The 25,961-nt window shown below is 39.2% G+C and overlaps 1 protein-coding gene across 4 annotated transcripts in view; it reads right to left on the bottom strand.

Annotated features, from left to right (window-relative positions):
- The window catches only part of txlng (taxilin gamma), a 64,757-nt gene that overhangs the window by 26,690 nt on the left and 12,106 nt on the right, over positions 1-25,961 (bottom strand). For all 4 annotated transcript variants that reach the window (XM_061963849.2, XM_061963848.2, XM_061963850.2 and 1 more), the window contains 5 exons: positions 23,242-23,350; positions 17,311-17,458; positions 8,982-9,073; positions 6,074-6,244; positions 5,779-5,973 (listed from right to left, as the gene is read on the bottom strand). In XM_061963849.2, coding sequence (XP_061819833.2) covers positions 5,779-5,973; positions 6,074-6,244; positions 8,982-9,073; positions 17,311-17,458; positions 23,242-23,334 — 699 coding nt within the window. In that variant the 5' untranslated portion in view covers positions 23,335-23,350. The remainder of the gene's footprint in view (positions 1-5,778; positions 5,974-6,073; positions 6,245-8,981; positions 9,074-17,310; positions 17,459-23,241; positions 23,351-25,961) is intronic.

The following is a 25,961-nucleotide window of genomic DNA, read 5'->3' as shown; positions in this document are numbered from 1 at the left end:
CGTCATATAACGTAGACTTATTCAGCCTGTTGTTCACTATTCTATATTTATTTTAAATTGCCTTTCAAATGTCTATTCTTGGTAGGGATGATGCTCGAAACCGGTTTTCCCGGTTGTTCGATAAGAAAAGAACCGAGTCCTCGGACTCGAATCCCTTTTTGAGAACCGGTACCCGTTATCGAGACCACTATAGTAAAGAAAAAGAGTTGGTTCTTTATTCGAATCCCTGAGAACGAATCCCTTCCCACAGGAAATGCCCGTGGGGCGCAATGTTATGCCCATTTGATTGTAGACTCTTACTGACTCCTTGCGGCGATATGAAAATACTACGCGTCATTAGTTTGGGCACTTCCGGGTTGGCGAGTCAGTTCAATTCATGAGACAATTGAGAAGTAGACAAGTTGTGTTAGCTCCGACAAGCCTTGGAAAAGATAAGTCTGTAAGTAAACTGCTGAACTTGTTTATATAACTCAATATTAAGGTGGAAAGTGTTTCAATTTGATAGTAAGATGTCTATTGAAAAACGATTTTTGTGCACTGTTTCAATGGATGTTTTGAGGACTTAAAATGGCTGCCAGTCGTGTATTTCCACCATCGAAATAGTTTCAACACTCAGAAGTATTTGTTTGATGATAGTACTGTATATTTGTGTGAAGCTAATATTTACATATTGTGTATTACATTTCAGTATGTTAATTGAATCACATAGCTTATACATTTGTCATTGTGTGTATTTCAGTTTAAAAAAAATAAAATATAACAGTCCAGTGCAAGACACAAGTAAAGATGGGAAAAGACAAAGCAAGATCAACAACAATAAAGAGCCTAAATGGATTAATCTGCTTTGGAACTTTATTAGACGTCTTGGATTGTTTGTTAGCTGTCTGCCAAGCTGTATAACCTCAACACATATAGTGAGGGCAGAACAGACAATATGCAATTATTGCCAGGCTTTGCTCTCATGTAAGGGAAGAAGAATTGTTGATTGATGACTGTGGTGTTCTTAGTGTCATAGTGTGTGTAGTTAGTATGTTCCAATAGCAGCAGAAGTGCACTTTTTGGACAGCTGTATTATTTTCAGTTTTGTGCCCAAGGGACTGATTTTATTTAACACTATATTATTATTTATACACCTATAGTGATCACAGAGACAGGTTGTTTTTGTGTTACTCTATATATATGTTTTTCTGAAAAATCCCACTTAATATACTTTGGGTAACAGTCAATATATATATATTTTTTAGGGGGGTAACAGTCAATATTTATTTATTTATTTATTTTATTTTATTTTTTTCTTATAAAATAAAAGTGAGCTTTTGTTAAACCAAATATTGTGTTTTTTTCCATATACAACAACCTATCTGGAATCGATAAGAGAATCGATAAGGAATCGCTTCGATAAGAGGATTCGATAATGGGCTTGAACTCGATAATTTCTTATCAAACATCATCCCTAATTCTTGGTGTTGGGTTTTATCAAATAAATTTCCCCCAAAAATGCGACTTATACTCCAGTGGGACTTATATATGTTTGTTTCCTTCTTTATTATGCATTTTCAGCCGGTGCAATTTATACTCCGGAGCAATTTATACTCCGAAAAATACAGTAGATTATGTTTTACAGACTGTCTTCAAGACGCTTTCTGAACGTCTTTTCAGTATGCGCCGATTTGTGGGTGGTCTTATTTACGTGCCTCTAATTCAAATGAGTCTTCTCCCCACCAACCTTGTTTTTTTAGCGCTCTCATATCGAGTCTACTGAAAGATGTAACTTACAACTATACGCTACTTTGGATTCTAAATGGCAACAACGAAAGATGCATGTGCATGTACGAGCCAGTCTGCCCCACAACAAGAAGATAGAGAAAAAGAAGGAGCTTTTTGACTACAGTGTCTGACTACAATGGCGAACTTGCGCAAAGCTCTTCGGGTAAATCTCTACAATAAATAGATATCCATTGATGTCACACTTGAGAAAAACATCACAAATTGGGCAAGTTCCAAACTGCTTGTTTGGAGAAAGCATGAAGGAAGGCACGATTGTTTTATAAATAACTCCACCATGCCTTCTTGTAGGCCTGGACTATATGGCCTGTAAATAAAATCCCTGGTGTTTTCACCAAAAAGTCAATTTACGATTTGTTTCTCTACTCTAACCCATTGAATACAAATGTCAGCAATAATTCAAAACAGGTTGTTTTTTTATCAAAAGCTAGTAGAAATGACACTACATACACTGCATCTTACTCTTTGCAAAATTCTTAACTTTTTATACTGTTGTTAATTTTTAGACCAGATATACAGTAAATTGTACTTTTTAATGGAATAATTTTCAAATAATTAAATTAAGAGCCTTCCTTGGGAAGCAATGTCTGTTTAAATAGAATACTTCTGTTAATAAAAATGTAGCATTGCACATTTTGCATTAAAATAAAGTCTCCAACATTGAGATCGATAAAGGGCAAACTTTCAACTTCTGCCTTTAATAACACACTTCTGTAAATACAAATGTAGTATTATACATTGTATTCAAATAAATAATGAAGTAAAACACTGAGAAGACTATAGTTTGTTTCAGTAAGTGGTAGGGGTGTAACGGTACGTGTATTAAACCGTTTCGGTATGGGGGGTTCGGTTCGGAGGTGTACCGAACGAGTTTCCACACAAACATATTAAGTAGCCGCCTAAGCTAAAGTCTTAATAAGCTGCTCCGCTTCCTTTTGCCTGTCTCTGTCAGTACTCTACACAGCACCCAGCATTGTCCCACCCACACAACCATCTGATTGGTTACAAACAGAGCAGTAACAGCCAATCAGCAGTGCGTATTCAGAGTGGTAACAGCCAATCAGCAGTGTGTATTCAGAGCGCATGTAGTCAGTGCTTAGCGTTTAGCAGGTAAGCATCAGGCAGGGGACTCTCCCCAAATTATAATAAACACCTCCCAGTCAACTACTAGTAACATCACTATGAGCCCGTTGACGTTCTAGAAACATAAACGGCAGCTTCAGCTTGCTCGCAGTCCTGGCTTGAGGTGAAGGCTAATTCGCTTTTAGCGTAACATTAGCTCATTTTGCGGTGTGTGCGTGTGTGTGTGTGTTACGGACAGCAAAGCCCTGTCTGTCTGTTATTTCACTTTACCTTTTCTGTGTTGATTGAGCTGTATTAAAGCAGCAAAAAAGGACATGATGTTAAATGAATAGCTTCTGTCTCCGATAGTTGATATAATAATGTAACTGCATCATAAAGCCTACGTGAACTCCATGGTGTTCAGGGATGAATAGTCTCTCCTATTGCTATTGTATTATTTTTTCAGCTATAGTTACATTAATCATTAGTAATGGAGCAGCCTAGTTTTGAATGGCAGGGTCACTGCTATCACATGTTGATAAAAATATAACATTTATATAATAAAAATCAACTACAGGCTTCCCAAATGCTGTAATAAATTAAGCATAATGAGTTGACTTGAAACTGTTTAATGTTGCACTTTTTATACGTATGTAGAAGAAAAGTTTTGTCATTTTATTTAATCTGAGCAACAACTTGAGGCAGTTTAATGTTGATTATAGGGGTGTAACGGTACACAAAAATTTCGGTTCGGTACGTACCTCGGTATAGAGGTCACGGTTCGGTTCATTTTCAGTACAGTAAGAAAACACCAAAATATACATTTTTGGGTTATTTGTTTACCAAATTTGCAAAATCTTCCACCAAAAATATTTTTCTTTGTGGAATATTTGATGTGAAGTAATCGGAACCTTGTATAGGTCAATAATTCATAATAACATTGATTTTGATTCAATATTATGTTTTGAGCAATGACAGTTTGAAAGAAAAAAAACAGCTTTGTTTTATTAGTCAACATTGCAACTTTTTCTAAATTACATTTAGCCTTTAAGCTTTTTTATTTCACTTTTGTTATGTTTTTGTTTATTTTAATAGTATTTTTAGAATGTGCCGTGGGCCTTTAAAACATTAGCTGTGGGCCGCAAATGGCCTCCGGGGCACACTTTTGACAGCCCTGCTATAGATAATAAAATATTCAATCTGATAAATCTATGGATAAAAAGCAGAGCCTGGCAACGCATGCGTGTTTATGATAACTCTCTCGCTCTATCTGTCTCTGCCCCTCCCTCACGAATGCTGCTGCGCGCACAATTTGTTTTGTTTTTAACCCCTTCTTAACCCTGAACGTACATTGAAAATACACGGAACCCTAACTCAAAATGCCGGACATTTGAGGCATTTAAGAAACTCTGTCCGGTGAAAAGAGGACGTATGGTCAGTCTATTGTAGCCCGTTAGCTGCTAACATGCCGTGTGTTGTGCCTCGGTGTGCATTGTTTACACAACGTGCGTTACGCTACTTAATATGTCCGTGTGGAAACTCGTTCGGTACACCTCCGAACCGAACCCCCGTACCGAAACGGTTCAATACAAATACACGTACCGTTACACCCCTAGTTGATTAACGTGGGCAGAATTATTATAGTGTTCCCAATGTTAAAAGGATAAAGCCATTGTTTACAAATTTGGTAAATAAATAACCAAAACATTTATATTTTGTTGTTTTCTTACTGTACCGAAAATTAACCGAACCGTGACCTCTAAACCAAGGTACGTACCAAACCGAAATTTTTGTGTACCGTTACACCCCTAGTAAGTGGATAAAGTAATTGCAGCCTTTTCCATTCACATATCCTTTAGTATTCGATCGACGCATTGTGCTTCTTTCTCCTCATACATGGCATCATACATATCTGGTGTAAATGATTCCGCCATAGTAAGGTGATTTTTAGCCAATAGTCTGTTTGTTGTTGCGTCTTGTTCGCCTTGTAAAGAGTAGTATTTCCCGCACTCGACTGGAGGCATCGGTTTCAGATGCTGGAACAAGTTTGTTGTGCTGCTGTCTTTTTAAAACAAACTTTACAGTGTGCAGTCACTTGTTCCACACCTGTTGCCGCAAAACCAAAGTACTGACAACACTTTTCTTTCCTTAGGAACAAACTTCTCACTCTCGTTAACATTAGCCATGTTTTGCAATGTGTGCCGCTAATGAAGTAAGGGGACGGGGCAAGCTATGGAAGCTCCTGAGGGAAAATAGCTATGCCGAAAATAGAGTAGAAAAATATTGCTTTTTTTTACTTTTTAAATCCATCCATCCATTTTCTACCGCTTATTCCCTTTTGGGGCCGCGGGCGGCGCTGGAGCCTATCTCAGCTACAATCGGGCGGAAGGCGGGGTACACCCTGGACAAGTCGCCACCTCATCGCAGGGCCAACACAGATAGACAGACAACATTCACACTCACATTCACACACTAGGGCCAATTTTAGTGTTGCCAATCAACCTATCCCCAGGTGCATGTCTTTGGAGGTGGGAGGAAGCCGGAGTACCCGGAGGGAACCCACGCAGTCACGGGGAGAACATGCAAACTCCACACAGAAAGATCCCGAGCCCGGTTTTGAACCCAAGACTACTCAGGACCTTTGTATTGTGAGGCAGATGCACTAACTCCTCTGCCACCGTGACGCCCACTTTTTAAATCGTCTCCAACAAAAAAATAAAATAAAAATAAAAAAAATAACAAAAAAATAAAAAATAAAAAAACTTGAATATATTGAGATTATGCAGATGCCAAATACATAAAAACAGGCACCAATATATAAAACATTTTTACAAAATAGGTCGTCTTTAAGACTTTGTTCAGGCATGTCTCTAGTACAATGACATATAGAATAAGCAAGGGGTGTGGTTTTAAGTGATGCTAGAGTCTTACCTCTTCCCTGAGCTCATACTGCTCAATGAGCTTTTTGAGTTTTTCAGCAAGCTCCATGTTTTCCTGCCTCAGCTTTGTGTTGCGAGAGCTGTGTTGCTCCATCTGGACCTCAATATCACTTAAAGTCATCTGGAAGTGCAGCATGACTTCCTTGCGTTGCTCCTCATACTCCCGAGACCGCTGGGCATTCTCCTCCTAATATAGGTGTGGGGAGAAGAAGAGGTTGTGAATATCAACTGCAGTACATTCTTTGGATTTCTCTTGCTGTTATTATTGACAGTGGGCTGCTGTGAACCTTCAAAGTCTTGTTGTGTCTCTGTAGCTCCCTACAGAGGCTCTCCAACTTGCTGCGGGCCAAGATTGCTTTGCTGTGCTCGCCCTGAAGATGAATCTTCTCTTTTACAATTTGTGACTGTTTCTTCTGCAGGGTCTTCAGACGCTTTTGCATGCAACGACTTTCCTCCAACTGAACACATACAACAAGAAACCACGTGATGTTGTCTGTTATGCCTATTCAGTTTTGGTGCCCACGGTGGAACTTAAAAATGTGAATACAGTGTTCCCTCGTCGCGTCACTGTTCACATACTGCAGTAATGCTTCATGATAAAATGATGTCAGTATTAGAGTGTATGAAGCAAGAAGTGTCCCTTTCAGTCCATAAAGCTGTAGGTATACAGGCTACGTTTCATTTCTCCATTTGAAACAATTATGTACATCCATGCAAGAACATAGTTTTGTATGTAGCCCATTTATCAAAAACATAGCTTTGTACGTAGCCCATTTATCTCATCTCCATGTACGGTAGTCCGGTTAAGCTACGATGCTACATCCCTAAGTTTTTGTATTATCTGTCAATTGAGTCTAGTAACAGTTACACAGCGCAGCGCAGACAAAAAAAGACTTGTTTAAATCTAATATAAAATGCTTATACAATAGGCCTTTTTCCACAAAAAGTTCAGGAACTTTAAGTGATGTGATTTAACTTTGTTTCACTGTCTCCTCTATTTCACATTTTTACTCAAACAAAGTAGTATCAGGGTCCCAGTGACGTCCGGCTGAATACTTTATAATTCTCTGTAAATACATTTAAAAGACTCGGTCCACTTCTCATAGCTTCGTGTACCAAAATAAAGTTTGTAAAAATTCATAAACAACACTATACTGCATATTAATTTAAACACTATAGCTGGGGATAAACACTGCAGGATTGTTCCATTGATCTGCATTCTTTAACACACAGATACCACAAAGGTTTATTTTGTTCTTCTTTCTCTTCAATGTCAATAGAAATACTAATGTCCATAAGAAATAAGAAATAAACAAGTTGTCCTTGCACACTGTAATGGTGTTTGAAATTTTGAATACAAAGTTTTCGAAACGCCCCAACTGTGTTCAACCAATCAGCATTTCACAACACAGCCTGAGCCTCTAAAGTTTCTGAGGAACTTTTTAAAGTCACACCTCGCTACCAGGAAATAAAATAGTTCTTGCAGAAATGTATTTACCTGGGCAGTTTTTGGTGAAAACGCACAGGGTCCTTTATTTACAGGGCTGTACAGCCAGCATTTTACTCCTGCAGTGGAATGTATGCCAAACACTAACTCTGTAACTGCATGTGCCAGTGTCCTACTAGCTAATAATATCAGTGGTCAGGAAGATGTTACATGCTAACGTTTCATTACAAGTTTCCTGGACTTACCATCTCTTCTTGTTGACTGTTGCCATACATTGTAGGGACGTTCTTCGCGTTTAAATGTTTTGGGTAACAAGTTGGCATAAGCCACATGTCGGATCAAAGCTAAATTGTTTTAGAAATATCTCCTTACCTGAGTTGTGTTTACACAAATGCTTTAAATAAAATGCTGAAAACTAAAGATGTATCTATTTTTAGTTGCGATTCAATTATTTAAAAAAAAATTAAAATAATCTACAGTTCCGATAACCAAAATAATCATTAGTCGCAGGCTCGCAGCCCAATGAATATATGACCTTTATTTAATGTTCTTCTTTTAATGACCTTTAAATTTGGACTAGGGGGGAGCAAACATCTTTGACAAAAATGTATAAGAAAATATGAATAGTGAACAGTTGTTGACATCCCTCCCATTTTTCCAGACTGAAATGAACATGCACATGTCATGAGTAACTTAATGAATATTGAATAAATCAATTTGCAAAGCAGACCTTGCTTTTCATAGCAGAATGTCTGTGATGCTGAGGCATGTCGGACAGCTGAGGGATGCAGTCTCTGACTCTCCTCAGTAAGATAGTCACCCAACTAGCTAACAACAGAGAGAAGAAGTTGTGTGAAAAAAAGCTTTAAATATCATTTTAGCCAAGGTCCGCCTGCTAAACTTTGTCTAGTTTTATTTATCCATTAGGAACTAAAAGTGTGAAGTGGCGTCAATCTGCATGCAAAAAGGAAAGGCGCATTAACAACATCACACAAACAAATATTAGGCACCAAGGCGCCAATATCATAAAATAATATATAATCTATTAGATAAATGAAATGTCAAGAAGTGATAAATAAAACAATAATATATGAGTCCATAAGATGTCAGGAGTTAATCATCAATAATATACTTGTAAATAGCTTTCTAAAAAAATTTATAATAATAATAATGGATTAGATTTATTTCGCGCTTTTCTATCGACTAGATACTCAAGCGCACACAGAGAAGTGAGAACCCATTATTCATTCAATAGCATTCATTAGCATCACAAAATGTAAGTTTTTTGAGGAGCCTAGATAGCATACATTTTCTGATGTTTGTTTTTATTGTTGGTAATTTGACAGTTGTTTGCTAACATGAAAATTGTATACATTGTATTTTAGCTCTTTGCTTGTCCTTGCTTTAAAAATGGATCAAAATGTATTAGTTATTTTTCTTTTGCAACAGCCTAATGAGCACCACAGTAAATACATATTTGTAAATGAAGTGGTCATTTTTATTGTTAATTAGCACATGCCGAAAAATATCTCAAGCTGAATTTAATAGCTGACGGCTAAATTAGAGCTACTGAATATGTGTACGCTTCATAATCCTATTAGTCGACTCATCGTTAAGATAGTCTATGACTAATCAACTATCAAAACAGTCGTTAGTTTCAGTCCTAATTTGGACTGAAGGTTAGGGTACAAAAGGTAGCAGGAAAGTTGGATACCAAATTTGCAACTACAGCAACCATAGCATCTTACCAGGTCAGCGTATTTCTTGCACAGAGCTGCCAGTTTTTCTTCAGGTGTAGCTAGTGAGTTCAGAGCCTGCATTAGTAACACAACTTCTTCGCCTGGAAGACAAACCCAAACACAAAGAGTCATGTCTGACTGTGGCTGAAAATCACTGCTGGCAATCAATTACAATCTTTAATGGTGATTAAAGATATTTTTATATTTATTGATTGTGTTTTGTTTGGGGGCTTGACAAATTTTTACATAACATAATCAGACAAATATGTTGTTTTTTATAAAAATGGTTGTTTTATTGTACGATATGATCAGGAGACATGGAAATGTACAGCTGTGTGTCATCAGCACAACTGTTGAACTTAATTCTATGTCTGCTGATGACATTGCCAAGTGAAAGCATGTAAATATTAAAAATAGGACCTGAAACAAGATCTTTGGGTGACACCACATGTTATTTTATGGGTCTTTAAGTAGCTTGTATCCATACTTAGTAATAATTTTCAAAAAAGAAGGATGGTACAACACTGCTATGTTATTCTAGATAGTAAATAAAATATTAACTCAAGAGGAGCTCAGAAAAACTATTAATACTGGCCAGCAAATTTCTTCATCAGGAAGAAAACAATGTATAGATAGCAGGTAAGGCTGTACAAAATATTGTGGGAAAAGCAATCAGAATTTAAACTACGGCTGCAGGTACAGGATATTTTCGTAAGGAGTATTTTACTTAAAATTCCTTTGGTTAATCGGATTAAACATTTTTGTTTGGTTAGAGAGCAATTATAAATACACAAGAGAAAAAAACATGCACCTGGGGATAGGTTGATTGGCAACACTAAATTGGCCCTAGTGTGTGAATGTGAGTGTGAATGTTGTCTGTCTATCTCTGTTGGCCCTGTGATGAGGTGGCGACTTGTCCAGGGTGTACGACGCCTTCCACCCGATTGTAGCTGAGATAGGCTCCAGCGCCCCCCGCGACCCCGAAGGGATTAAATGGTAGAAAATAGATGAATGGATGGAAGAGAAAATAAGAAATTCACTTAATAATGAATAGGGTTGGTAATGTCTCATGGCCAATTTCCCAAATCGATTTGATTTTGATATAGTTTTAAAATGATTAATCACGATTTGGTTTCATCTAGAGTGTAAATGTGAGTGTGAATGTTGTCTATCTGTGTTGGCCTGCGATGAGGTGGCAACTTGTCCAGGGTGTATTCCGCCTTCCGTCCGAATGCAGCTGGTATAGACTCCAGCGAGACCTCGAAAGGGACAAGCGGTAGAAAATGGATGGATGGATGGTATCATCTAAACGTAAATATTGAAAATGTCTCGAAATCGTTATAAAATATAAATGTACTTAGACTTAGACTTCCTTTTATTGTCATTCAAATTTGAACTTTACAGTAATAATGATAAATAAATTGAACTTTACAGTACAGATAAGAACAACATTTTGTTGCATTAGCTCATGGTATTGCAGGATAAAAGAGCAATAAGGTGCAGATATAAATAAATAGATTACTTTAAAGATAAATATATTGCACTTTTTCATATGCATCCACATTTATGGATGCATATGAAAATGCATCCATAATGAAAGATTAACTCCTTTATATTCCAGCGAGTTAATCCATTTTTGGGGGGATACAATGTATTTTCTCTTCACCATGAACAACTTTGGACAATTTAAACTTTCTTAAAAGCCTCAAAAATAACAATTTTATATAACAAAAAAATTGCAAGTGAAAGCATATGTTTATTGCAAGATTCCATTACCGGTACTATAAACTGCATCAAGGTATCGTTTCTTCAAGTGCAAAAGATTAATGATAAATATATGTACCGGTAAGCTTTTATTCTGGGACTCTGGTTTGTTAGCGCAGTCAGACAGTATGTAACAGACAGTCATTTTATTGTGAACAGCGGCGCATGTTTTTTCTGGCACATTTAAAACAGTGGCGCTTACAGGGAGATGAAGCTGTAAACAAAAGTATGTACCGAGCACAGCTGCCGTCCTTTCCAGTGCTAATTTTGACAGCAGTTTTTAATTTAGTTTTATAGTCTTTTGACCAAAAGGTATTTGTCAAATTTTTGTCATCTAAATACATTTAGTTTTATTCTAGTTTTAAACAGCAAAATTACATAATTTTAGTCAGCTAAAATGACAGTAAATTAAGTCGATTAAATTATCAAGTATAAAAGATAAGGCCTCTTTAAAGTTTATTTAAAATCACATTTATCTAAACTACCTGCTAAGCATGTGTTAGCATGATCTTATGGTCAGGAATGATGTATTAGGGCATGTTTTGCTCTACAGGTCAATGCCAATAGATATCATTGAGGCACTTTTTCTATTTTTTATGCTACATTTCTGGCAAGGCAGGTGTGTATGTGTGTTGTGAAATGGACTTACGATGCATGCTTTCATCATAGTTTGTTAATGAGCTGGACAAATGGAAGCAGCAAACACATATGTGGCATGACACATTTCATCCATCCATCCATCCATTCATTCTCTTCTGCTTGGGGAGGAGGGGTGGCTGGAACCTTTCATTTGTTAATAAATCTCTGCCTCGAATAATTTAAAAAAATAAAAAAAAAATAGAAAACGCATCAACTTAAGCGAGCGTGTTGTACCACATTAAAAGTTGTCATGTCAGAAAATAAATACATTTACTATTAAACAAACGATTCCTTGAGGCAGAGAAAATTATTTGATATTTGTTTGTAAAACGAGTAATACAGGAGAATTAGCTTTAACTTACAGTTGTGGAGCTGTCACGACCGATGACTTGCTTGCTGATGGCATCCTAGCATCAAAAATTAAGTGTGTCCTGTATACTTTCTCCCAAGTGTACACATATCATCAAAGTTTACTGATATACTTATATTACTTATATTACAATGTGGAACATCAATACATTTTGGTTTTGGCGGTGAGAAATCCAACTTCCTGATCTCACAAGGAAAAGCATCTGCTTGGCTCTCCTACGTAACAAACTCTCGTCCGACTCTCATATGTACGCTGGTAAAGAGTGGTGATTGGATTTATTCCGAAATTGTCTCACCCATGTTACAAGACGAAATTAAATATAATTGGATTTATTTTCGGTTAACATTTTCGTCTCACTTTAAATAGTTGCGTAAATTGTTAAGTTTGTTATTGTCTTGGTCAACGTGCATTTTGTTTTGATTTGTTATTGTCTTATTTTCGTCAGTTATCGTCAACCTTTTCCCCTAAGACAAAAATAATTAGTCAATGAAACTGACACTGGTCCTGTCTTTAGTTTTTATTTTACAAGACTCTCAGGCCTTGTTTACACTAAGCCGGATAAGGTTATCCAGGGTAAATCACACCTAACCTTATCCGTGTCCACACACAACAATGCCACCGTTTAAGACCCCCGCGCCCCTCCATCTGTCGGCACGACGCGACCGAGTATGCATGCGCGGAAAATGCACACGTCATTGTCATCTCCAGTGTTGCTTTGTGTGCAAGTTCTTAAATTTAACTTATCTGAACAATATCCAGTGTTGTGGTGCTGTATATAACATATATACAGTATAGGAAGTAATAAATATTAATAACTGTAGACACCTTAATATTTATTACTTCCTATACTGTATATACTGTTATACTATTTGATATTGCACTGGTACTGTATGTGACTACTGTACTTTTACTTCTACCGATACTGTGTGAATGTGAGTGTGAATGTTGTCTGTCTATCTGTGTTGGCCCTGCGATAAGGTGGCGACTTGTCTAGGGTGTACCCCGCCTTCCGCCCGATTGTAGCTGAGATAGGCTCCAGCGCCCCCCGCGACCCCGAAGGGAATAAGCGGTAGAAAATGGATGGATGGATGGATGATACTTCTACCATAACTACTGGGACTTATTGTGCAACTTGTTGTCTTGTAATTAATGTACATCAGAGCTATTCAAATTGTTGTATTTTTTGCATTTAGTGTATTAGATTCAGCAACTAGTGTTTGGATCCCACTGTATGCAATATCTGAAGAGCATGGAAAAAAGCATTTCACTGTGGTGTATTCTGCAAGTGACGAATAAACCCTTGAACCTTGAATTAACCGGAATCCAGTGTGCTGTGAGGCCCTATTGTAGTGAATCACACCTGAGCCATCATGAATTAATCAAATCTTTATTAGACACGTAAACAATGTGATAAAGAACATTTACATCAATCAAACTAGGGATCTAGATATCCGGTCAGGACACTCACTCTTTTGCCTTCACCTTCATTGTCCATTCGTTTTTGGTGACTTTATATACTCTGGACCTAGACGTCGAGTCCGCGACATACATGGCGGACAATAACTGATACAGTCTGCTTTGCCAGTCCAAATGCATTTGCCGTTTTCCTCAACGGCCAGGTCATACAAAGCCCACGCTACATTTTTTATCACATCCACGGGAGCTCGCATTCTCGTTGTCTCTCCTTCGACAAATGGACTAAGTTTTTCGCCAAGTAGAAACGCAGCTTACCTTCGAAAGTTCTCTTGTCGTCTGAGAAGTGTGGTATCCGAAATAGCTGCAATCGCGCTCTCTTAAGGTATTCATGTGTGATTTCCACAAGCGTCTGTACATGTAGAAGAATGAGAAACACGGGCATGTCTGGATGACTCGCCTTCATATTTCCAGTGGTTAGCTCCGATTTACGAAACCGCTTTATTATGAAGCTGGCTGTGGTGCGTTTTTTCTGATGTCACTTCCTGTGTGGCCGTGGTCTTTCTGGCGTCACTTCCTCTCCGAACTCACTTTGTAAACGATCAGTGAGTCCATACAAAGCTAAGTGCCGGAGATTCAAGAATTACACGGCTGACTTACCCGTGTAAAAAATTGTCTGAGGAGGGGGACCTTAAACGCTGGTTTAGTGTGGCTGAAACGGGGCTTAGGCTAAATAATTATTCGTTTAAGGAGTTAAACGACTTAGTGTAGACATGGCCTCAGTTACAAATAAAATCAATAATAATAACGGATTCAGACGTTTACGTTGCATGATCACAACATAATATGGTTCCCTTTGAGAACGAGTCACTTGAAGCCAGCAAGAGCAGAGCGGCCTTAAGTCTTTGCAAACAAAAGGTTTGATGGCTTCTATAACTGTACACATTCATGGTCCGCAGGGAATCGGGTAATGTTATGCTAATAAGTCTCTTAATTTCTTTTATTTTGCCTTGGATGGCTTGTTGTTGGCAGCTAATTAGCACAATCAGCATGACACTGCTGCTGCTACACAGAGCGGGAGTGGGGTGGTCAATATTACCCGTTATTGCCAAATTATATCAAACCAATTTTACACAGCTCTAATAATAAATGACCAATTGTTTCCATTTTTAAATTAGACCTAATGCCATGACAGTATCTTCATAACTGTGCATTTCTGAACCTAGAGACAGGCTGAGTGTGTGCGTGCGTGTATGCGAGCGGCCACGCAGAGACAAAGATAGAGGAGACAGACTAGAGTGTCCACTCCATTCCTTTCATTCTGCTATACTGTACATAGCTCAAAAAAATATGGTTAAGGTTCCACACTTTGGAAGTTGTGTACACACAATGCTCAGTGATTGTAATGCACATTGGACACTCCCTGGGTTAGGGGAGGTGGCTCACCGCCCTCACAGAAAATACTTTTTTTGTGACCGCTTGTATTTGAATACTGAAAAACTGCATGACGCAAGACACACTTTCCTCTTTCAATTTTCGTGCCAACCTCTACTTGCTAAATACAGTAACAAAGTTGCTTGATTGGAAGCACAGATATATTTTTAGGGTTTCAACGTTTACTCAGATTAATTTGATTAGAAAAAATATTTGATTTATATTCTGTTGCTTTGATTAATTGTTTCATAAGTGTCACTCATAAAAACTTATAAACTCAGGACCGCATGTGTGCCCGGAACTTCAGATATGCAGAAATTTTCCGCACGACCCCTGCAATAGAGCACACATTGGAGCAGTGGTGTGTGGGTGCCGTAATCTGTGTGGCAGTGAAGAGTTTTTATTGTTTATTAAAGTGCAATTTCTATGTTGATGATGTGCATTTTTAGAAAAAAAAAAAAAAAGTTTTATAGCAAGCATAAAAATTTAATTTTATTTCCACTCGTTTCCCTAAAATATGCATTGAGGCTATAAAGTATGTTTTGTCTTTTTATTACCCAGAAAAGAAAATCTATAGATTACTAGAATAGTCAATAACAGCCCTTATCTCTACTGCTACATCTCTGGCAAAGCAGGTGAACAGTATATGAGGTGTGTTGTAAAGGGGAGTTACGTTGCATGTCTCCACATTATACTTCGATTAAAATGTGTTCATGAGCAAAGCGAACCGGAAACGGCACGTTTACAATTGATCTTGGGAAACACTACATTCATTTCCTCTTTCCTCTGCGTGGGTGACGTAAGCACATTGGACAATAATAAATGTCTTTATGGTTTTAACTCTACCTTTAAACTACCGTATTTTCCACACTGTTAGCCGCACCTAAAAACCACAACTTTACTCAAAAGCTGACAGTGCGGCTTATAACCCGGTGCGCTTTATATATGGATTAATATTAAGATTCATTTTCATAAAGTTTAGGTCTCGCAACTACGGTAAACAGCCGCCATCTTTTTTCCCCATAGAAGAGGAAGTGCTTCTTCTTCTACGGTAAGCAACCGCCAAGGTAAGCACCCGCCCCCATAGAAGAAGAAGCGCGCGGGTATTACGTTTCATTTCCTTTGTGTGTTTACATCTGTAAAGACCACAAAATGGCTCCTACTAAGCGACACACTGTGGTTCTAGCTTGCCATGCTAATGGCCAGAAACTTCCACCCATGGTGATATTCAAAAGGAAGACCTTGCCAAAAGAGAACTTTCCAGCCGGCGTCATCATAAAAGCTAACTCGAAGGGATGGATGGATGAAGAAAAGATGAGCGAGTGGTTAAGGGAAGTTTACGCGAAGAGGCCGGGTGGCTTTTTTCACGCAGCTCCGTCCATGTTGATATACGACTCCATGCGCGCCCACATCACAGATGGTGTCAAAAAACAAGTGAAGCACACAAATACAACACTCGCCGTCATTCCGGGTGGATTAACCAAAGAACTCCAACCGCTCGATATTGGTGTCAACAAGGCATTTAAAGCATGACTGCGAACGACGTGGGAACAATGGATGACCGAAGGCGAACACACATTCACTAAGACAGGGAGACAGCGCCGGATGACATACGCCAACATCTGCCAGTGGATCGTAAATGCCTGGGCGGATATTTCGGTCTCAACTGTGGTCCGAGCTTTCCGGAAGGCAGGATTCACGGAACTGCTGGAAAAACAACAGCGACACTGACTCTGATGACTTCGACGAGACGGAGCCGGCCATTTTGGATCCCGTAATTCGCCCAACTTTTTAATTCGGACACCGTAGGAGAAGAATTCGAGGGATTTATGAATGAAGAATAACTTCAGAAAGTGAGTGTTATGTTTATTTTGTGTGTTGTGACATTAACGTTCGAGCAACATTAAGTTATTGCTATTGCTCTGCACTATTTTGAATTTTACTATGTTTGTGATTGCACATTTGCACATTACCGTACATTTTGGGAGTGAACAGAGTTGTTAGAACGCTGGTTTTTAATATATTATTAAAGTTTAACTGACCTATCTGACTGTTTTTTTGACATTCCCTGTAGCGCAGTTAGATGCGGCTTATAACACGGGGCGGCTTATAGGTGGACAAAGTTTTGAAATATGCCGTTCATTGAAGGCGCGGCTTATAACACGGGGCGGCTTATGGTGCGGAAAATACGGTAATGATTTTTCGAGACAGAGAAAATTACTCCATCAGATTTGTAATAAAGTTAATCAAAGAATCGTGTCACCCCTAATTCACCATGACATACGACTAAATTTCTAAACGACGAAGATTTTGCATCACAAACAAACGCAGCCATTTCCTCCAGGCCTTTTTGGTCGACATTTCTAACTCACTCTCTCCCAGTCAAAGACTGGCCAGGGCTAGTTGGCTCTACAGCCCTGGTTCTACCCCTGACAGCTGGACATCTATCATTGGTCAGCTCGTGGGAGGAGGGATCGCATGAATTAGTTGGATTTACTTTACTTCGCCCTTATTTTAAACCGCCTGCCAACTGTCATCCAATAAAGAACGGATAACAACAAAAATTGATTTCTTAAAATAGGCATGCAAAAATCCTCCAAGAATCTCTATTTCCAATTAGAAATCTCAGTTTGAAGCCAGAAAATCAGGATTCACATGTTTTCGCGAATGGTGCATCTTTAAAAGCAAGCATAAGTTTAACTACAAGAGAGTTCATACCAAAGCTTCTGTCGTCTCCAGACTTTGCTTCTCCTCCTAGGTCAAGCTCCACATCTCCCAGGTCTCTGGGACTGTCCTCTCTGCCCGGGGTCTCTCCTCTCTCTTCCTCAGTGCAACACAATTCTATGGCAAACTCAGCAACCTCCTCCTGACAGGATACATACACAAAAGCCTAAATGTCAAGATTCTGCAAAAAGACAAAAACAGTTGCAACAGGGCGGGCTTCACTAAACCGTATGTAAAGTGAAAACTGTTAAGATCTGCATGCCTTGGATGGGCTGACTCATGACAACACAAGTGGTTATAACTGAACTTCGCTATTGAGTGCACATTTCTTTGTGATTTTCCCAGAGACATAGGGACTTGAGTTGGTCCACAAAATCAGATTGTCAACATAAAAGCGATCCACTCAAAATAAAATTCACAAAGTCAAAGGATTAAAGCAGGAGAGTCCAAAATGTGGCTCAGGGGGCATATATTTGTATTGATAGGATTACAATTAACCATGTAACAATATGCAAGAACATTAGGGCCACACTGAAAAGAAAAAAGATTAGAATACAGAATGTTTGAAGAAGATATCACACAAACAATTATTTAAAGGTATTTAACAACTTTGTAAGGCTACACACAAATTAGCAAACTAAATTCACATTAAAATGCAATCTAATTTCTGCAGTGCATCTGGAAAGTAATCACAAGGCCTCACGTTGACGACTGAGAGACTTGCGCAGTCGCAGTGAATCATTTGTGAGCATCTGCTCATGTGCTCTGTGCTGAGTGTGTTAGGTTGCCTGAGCATGCAATAACCATGTGCAAGCTTTAGCCCATGCGTTTTGTGATGAGTGAATCAATTCACTTCAGTGAGTGACAAAAAGCCACTCGAGTCAGTAAAAAGAATCACATTTATCATCACTAGTTTGTACTCTGCCATGCACTGTAAAATGTGGGACTTTATATATAGACAGGTGTGTGCCTTTCCAAATTACCGGTATGTCCAATCAACTGAATTGACCACAGGTGGACTCCAATTAAGCTGTAGGAACATCTCAAGAATGATCAGTTAAAACAGAATGCACATGCTCTCACTTCTGAGCTTCATGGCAAAGGCTGTGAATACTTATGTACACAACCCAAAACCAGTGAAGTTGGCATGTTGAGTAAATCGTAAATAATACAGAATACAATGATTTGCAAATCCTTTTCAACTTATATTCAATTGAATAAACTGAAAAGACAAGATACCTAAGGTTCAAACCGTTATTTTTTGCAAATATTAGCTCAATTGGAATTTGATGCCTGCAACACGTTTCAAAAAAGCTGGCACAAGTGGCAAAAAAGACTGAGAAAGTTGAGGAATGCTCATCAAACACTTATTTGGAACATCCCACAGGTGAACAGGCTAATTGGGAACAGTGGGTCCCATGATTTTGTATAAAAGCAGCTTCCATGAAATGCTTAGCCATTCACAAACAAAGATGGGGTGAGGGTCATCATTTTGTGAACAAATGCATGAGCAAATTGTCCAACAGATTCAGAGAATCTGGATAAATCACTGCACGTAAGCAAGGTTATTACAGACCTTCGATCCCTCGGGCGGTACTGCATCAAAAAGCGACATCAGTGTGTAAAGTACACCATATGGGCTCAGGAACACTTCAGAAAACCACTGTCAGTAACTACAGTTGGTCGCTACATCTGTAAGTACAAGTTGAAACTCTACTATGCAAAGCGAAAACCATTTATCAACAACACCCAGAAATGCCGCCGGCTTCGCTGGGCCCGAGCTCATCCAAGATGGACTGATGCAAAGTGGAAAAGTGTTCTGTGGTCTGACGAGTCCACATTACAAATTGTTTTTGGAAACTGCGGACGTTGTTTCCTTCGAACCAAAGAGGAAAGATCCATCCAGACTGGGAACTGGGAGGCGCTCAGTTGGGAGAGTAGCCGTGCCAGCAACCTGAGGGTTCCTGGTTCAATCCCCACCTTCTACCAACCTCGTCACGTCTGTTGTGTCCTTGAGCAAGACACTTCACCCTTGCTCCTGATGGGTCGTGGTTAGGGCCTTGCATGGCAGCTCCCGCCATCAGTGTGTGAATGCGTGTGTGAATGGATGAATGTGGAAATAGTGTCGAAGCCATTTACCATTTACTGTTCTCGGCGCAAAGTTCAAAAGCCAGCATCTGTGATGGTATGGAGGTGTATTAGTGCCCAAGGCATGGGTAACTTACACATCTATGAAGGCACCATTAATGCTGAAAGGTACATACAGGTTTTGGCGCAACATATGTTGCCATCCAAGCAACGTCTTTTCCATGGACGCCCCTACTTATTTCAGCAAGACAATGCCAAGCCACATTCTGCACGTCTTACAACAGCGTGGCTTCATAGTAAATAAGTGCAGTACTAGACTGACCTGCCTGTAGTCCAGACATGTCTCCCATTGAAAATGTGTGGCGCAATATGAAGCCTAAAATACCATAATGAAGACCCCGGACTGTTGAACAACCTAAGCTGTACATCAAGCAAGAATGGGAAAGAATTCCACTTGAAAAGCTTCAAAAATTGGTCTCCTCAGTTCCCAAACTGAGTGTTGTTAAAAAGAAAGGCCATGTAACAGTGGTAAAAAAAAATTACATTTCTCAGTTTGAACATTAAATATCTTGTCTTTGCAGTGCATTCAAATGAATATAAGTTCAAAAGGATATGCCAATCATTGTATTCTGTTTATATTTACGAATTACACAACGTGCCAACTTCACTGGTTTTGGGTTTTGTACATGTACACACATTAGTACGGTACATGTAAATGTACATAATCTAAAAAATACTTTTCTCTATGAAAATGTAAAACTAGAGATGAAGGCATCATGTAATAAAAAATATGACACGCTGATACTATTAATGAACAAAAACAAATATTGGTCTTTAAATATACAGATCCAAAATCTAGAGCATTTGTATTAGATATTACAAATGACATGATCGCGTCACGTTCACACCCGAACACTGTTTTACCAAACATAGTGAATAATCATGATTAATAATCGTGATTTCAATATTGATAAAAAAATAATCTTAATTATTATTTTGCCCATAACCGTGCAGTCCTATGTACAAGACTTGACCTCATATATTCACACTATTTGTGGAACATACATATATACATATATATATATATATATACATATATATATATATATATATACACAGTGGGGCAAAAAAGTATTTAGTCAGCCACCAATTGTGCAAGTTCTCCCACTTTAAATGATGACAGAGGTCTGTAATTTTCATCATAGGTACACTTCAACTGTGAGAGACAGAATGTGAAAAAAAAATCCAGGAATTCACATTGTAGGATTTTTAAATAATTTATTTGTAAATGATGGTGGAAAATAAGTATTTGGTCAATAACAAAAATTCTACTCAATACTTTGTAATATAACCTTTGTTGGCAATAACAGAGGTCAAACGATTACTATAGGTCTTTACCAGGTTTGCACACACAGTAGCTGGTATTTTGGCCCATTCCTCCATGCAGATCTTCTCGAGAGCAGTGATGTTTTGGGGCTGTCGCCGAGCAACACGGACTTTCAACTCCCTCCACAGATTTTCTATGGGGTTGAGGTCTGGAGACTGGCTAGGCCACTCCAGGACTTTCAAATGCTTCTTACGGAGCCACTCCTTCGTTACCCGGGCGGTGTGTTTGGGATCATTGTCATGCTGGAAGACCCAGCCACGTTTCATCTTCAAAGCTCTCACTGATGGAAGGAGGTTTTGGCTCAAAATCTCACGATACATGGCCCCCTTCATTCTTTCCTTAACACGGATCAGTCGGCCTGTCCCCTTAGCAGAAAAACAGCCCCAAAGCATGATGTTTCCACCCCCATGCTTCACAGTAGGTATGGTGTTCTTAGGATGCAACTCAGTATTCTTCTTCCTCCAAACACGATGAGTTGAGTTTATACCAAAAAGTTCTATTTTGGTTTCATCTGACCACATGACATTCTCCCAATCCTCTGCTGTATCATCCATGTGCTCTCTGGCAAACTTCAGACGGGCCTGGACATGCACTGGCTTAAGCAGGGGGACACGTCTGGCACTGCAGGATTTGATTCCCTGTCGGCGTAGTGTGTTACTGATGGTAACCTTTGTTACTTTGGTCCCAGCTCTCTGCAGGTCATTGACCAGGTCCCCCCGTGTGGTTCTGGGATTTTTGCTCACCGTTCTCATGATCATTTTGACCCCACGGGATGAGATCTTGCGTGGAGCCCCAGATCAAGGGAGATTATCAGTGGTCTTGTATGTCTTCCATTTTCTGATAATTGCTCCCACAGTTGATTTTTTCACACCAAGCTGCTTGCCTATTGTAGATTCACTCTTCACAGTCTGGTGCAGGTCTACAATTCTTTTCCTGGTGTCCTTCGACAGCTCTTTGGTCTTGGCCATAGTGCAGTTTGGAGTCTGACTGTTTGAGGCTGTGGACAGGTGTCTTTTGTACAGATAACAAGTTCAAACAGGTGCCATTAATACAGGTAACAAGTGGAGGACAGAAGAGCTTCTTAAAGAAGAAGTTACAGGTCTGTGAGAGCCAGAGATCTTCCTTGTTTGAAGTGACCAAATACTTATTTTCCACCATAATTTACAAATAAATTCTTTAAAATTCCTACAATGTGAATTCCTGGATTTTTTTCCCACATTCTGTCTCTCACAGTTGAAGTGTACCTATGATGAAAATTACAGACCTCTGTCATCATTTTAAGTGGGAGAACTTGCACAATCGGTGGCTGACTAAATACTTTTTTGCCCCACTGTATATATATATATATATATATATAACATACATATATACATATATATATATATATATATATATATATATATATATATATATATATATATATATATATATATATATATATATATATGTATGTATGTAAAACAGGCCCAGAGCATAATACTACCACCACCATACTTGACGGTAGGAATGGTGTTCCTGGGATTAAAGGCCTCACCTTTTCTCCTCCACACATATTGCTGGGTATTGTGGCCAAACAGCAACATTTTTGTTTCATCTGACCACAGAACTTTGCTCTATAAGGTCTTATCTTTGTCCATGTGATCAGCAGCAAACTTTAGACGAGCCTTAAGGTGTCGCTTCTGGAGCAAGGGCTTCCTTCTTGCATGGTAGCCTCTCAGTCCATGGCAATGCAAAACACAATTGACTGTGGACACTGACACCTGTGTTCCAGCAGCTTCCAATTCATTGCAGACCTGCTTTTTGGTGGTTCTCGGTTGACTCTTGATCATCCTGACCAATTTTCTCTCAGTAGCTGCGTTTTTTACCTGATCGTGGCAGTGACAAAACTGTGCCATGGACTTTATACTTACGAACAATTGTCTGCACAGTTGCTCTTGGGACCTTAAGCTGCTTTGAAATGGCTCCAAGTGACTTTTCTGACTTGCTCAAGTCAATGATTTGTTTTTTCAGATCTGTGCTGAGTTCTTTTGACTTTCCCATTGTCTCGTTTGTAACCGAGTCTAATGACTGCATCACATCAGCCCTATTTAAATGGGCTCAGAAAAGTCAACAGGTGTCATCAATTATAATTACTTACATGAAGTTAAGAGGCCGTTCCATGGAACTAATTTGATTTGATTGTAACTTTTCTACATCACCAAAATTGATAATGTATGTTGCTGTATGTATACATTTGACGCAGCAGATTTTGTCACATTTTCAGTAGACCCATAATAAATTAATTCAAAAAAAAAATAATGAATGTTTTTTGTGACAAACAAGTGTGTGCTCCGCTCCAATCACTCTATCACAAAAAAATAAGACTTGTAAAATATATTGGAAACTCAAGACAGCCATGACATTATGTCCTTCACAAGTGTATGTAAACTTTTGACCACGACTGTATTTACCTGAAAAGGGCTGTCGAGGTCAGTTGGTGAATCATTGCCCCCAACTATTCTTCTGGTTGCCACGTCAATCTCACAGAGTCCTGCAGTCTCCATGAAGTCGAACCAGAAACTGAATTCAATTAAAGAAATAAATCATCAAAGCCATGACTGACCGTGCAGCAGACTTGGTGATGCAGTTGAATGCAATGTAGTGAAGCGAGAGCCAGCTTTCGTGCCAGAAAAGATGTTAAAATAATATCAAAATGTCTATCTGAACATTTATCCATGAAGATATGGCGAAGCTGCTGATGGTGTGTTTGATTGAGAAGCAGCTCAAAGGAGATAACGTAGAAGTACGCCAGTAAGGTAAATGTTTGTTATTATAACTACATTACTTCATAAATCTACTATAGTTGTTTGAAGTACAATTTAGTATTATTTTGATAAAATTATTATTTTCTACAGTACCGTATTTTCCGCACCATTAGCCGCACCTAAAAACCACAAATTTACTCAAAAGCTGACAGTGCGGCTTTTAACCCGGTGCGCTTTATATATGGATAAATATTAAGATTCATTTTCATAAAGTTTCGTTCTCGCAACTTCGGTAAACAGCCGCCATCTTTTTTCCCGGTAGAGCAGGAAGCGCTTCTTCTTCTACGCAAGCAACCGCCAAGGTAAGCACCCGCCCCCATAGAACAGGAAGCGCTTCTTCTTGTACTGTAAGCAACCACCCGCCCCCGGAAGAAGAAGAAGCGCGCGGTGCATGCTGGGATATGTGACGTTTCATTTCCATTTGTGTGTTTATGTAAAGACCCCAAAATGGCTCCTATTAAGTGTGTTGTCTGTCTAATTATAAATAATGCAGACGAGGCGTGTTAACTGAGTTCTCAACGTTTACTCACAGCGTGCTCATAACCACATTCTAACTCCCAGCATACAACAACGCTTCTCAGGGCTACCGCGCATGCTCGTAACTATCGTTGCATGCTGGGTAGTGTAGTTGTTATATTTGCTAGCTCATAACATCACATTAAGAGACACGCTTACGCGCTTAATTCAATACTCGCCGTCATTCCGGGTGGATTGACAAAAGACCTCCAGCCGCTAGATATTGGTGTCAACAGGGCATTCGAAGCTAGACTGCTAACTGCGTGGGAACAGTGGATGACGAAGAAGCGCGCGGTGCATGCTGGGATATGTGACGTTTCATTTCCATTTGTGTGTTTATGTAAAGACCCCAAAATGGCTCCTATTAAGTGTGTTGTCTGTCTAATTATAAATAATGCAGACGAGGCGTGTTAACTGAGTTCTCAACGTTTACTCACAGCGTGCTCATAACCACATTCTAACTGCCAGCATACAACGCTTCTCAGGGCTACCGCGCATGCTCGTCACTATCGTTGCATGCTGGGTAGTGTAGTTGTTATATTTGCTAGCTCATAACATCACATTAAGAGACACGCTTACGCGCTTAATTCAATACTCGCCGTCATTCCGGGTGGATTGACAAAAGACCTCCAGCCGCTAGATATTGGTGTCAACAGGGCATTCGAAGCTAGACTGCTAACTGCGTGGGAACAATGGATGACAGAAGGCGAACACACCTTCACTAAGACAGGGAGGCAGCGCCAGACGACGCCAACATCTGCCAGTGGATCGTAAATGCCTGGGCAGATATTTCGGTCACAACTGTGGTCCGAGCTTTCCGGAAGGCAGGATTCACAGAACTGCTGGATAACAGTGACACTGACTCCGATGACTTCGACGAGACGGAACCGGCCATTTTGGATCTCACATTTGCCCAACTTTTCACTTCGGACACCGAAGACGAAGGATTTACGAATGAAGAATAACTTCAGAAAGTGAGCGCTATGTTTATTTTGTGTGTTGTGACATTAACGTTCGAGCAACATTATGTTGCTATTGCTCTGCACTATTTTGAATTTTACTATGTTTGTGATTGCACATTTGCGTACATTTTGGGAGTGAACAGAGTTGTTAGAACGCTGGTTTTTAATATATTATTAAAGTTTGACTGACCTATCTGACTGTTTTTTTGACATTCCCTTTAGCGCAGCGTAGGCGCGGCTTATAGTCCGGGGCGGCTTATAGGTGGACAAAGTTTTGAAATATGCCATTCATTGAAGGTGCGGCTAATAACCCGGGGCGGCTTATAGTGCGGAAAATACGGTAAACGTTTTTGGGTTTTTTTTAAAGGCATGTCCCCTTTTAAAATGGTGGTGTTTTGGTAAGCAAAGCATTGATTAAATTGATTCCAATTAGTTTAAACGAAAGCCGTTAATTTGCATAGCTGCCAACATTTGGTGTTTGCAATTCAGTAGCTGTTATACCCAGCAGAGCACATTTAACAACAAAGCTGAAATCTGGATAATGCTATAAATAATAATACTGTGTAAAACAATACTTGTGTTGAAATGCCAGCGAATGTTGCACTGCGAAACGTACAGCTCGGAAAAAATTCTCAGCCTGATGCTAGTGAAATCCTTAAGGCCAGTTGTTGTAACAATAACTCTATTTCTTTCCTCTAAATTATAATTGTCCGCTCGCGACTGGAAGCTAATAAGCTACATAAAATTGTGATTGCTCACAGTTGATTAGAGTCACACACTCAACACTGAAGAAGACGAGGTATCCAAAGTTTGGCGCAAAGGCCATTTGGTCCCGCTTTATTTTTTGGCCCGTCCGCACATTGAAAAATCCATCCATCCATCCATTTT

The sequence above is a fragment of the Nerophis lumbriciformis genome, linkage group LG06 (assembly GCF_033978685.3).
Source record: "Nerophis lumbriciformis linkage group LG06, RoL_Nlum_v2.1, whole genome shotgun sequence".
NCBI lineage: Eukaryota > Metazoa > Chordata > Actinopteri > Syngnathiformes > Syngnathidae > Nerophis > Nerophis lumbriciformis.
Note: the sequence above shows the minus strand (reverse complement) of the source record. Positions and strands in the feature narration are given on the sequence as shown.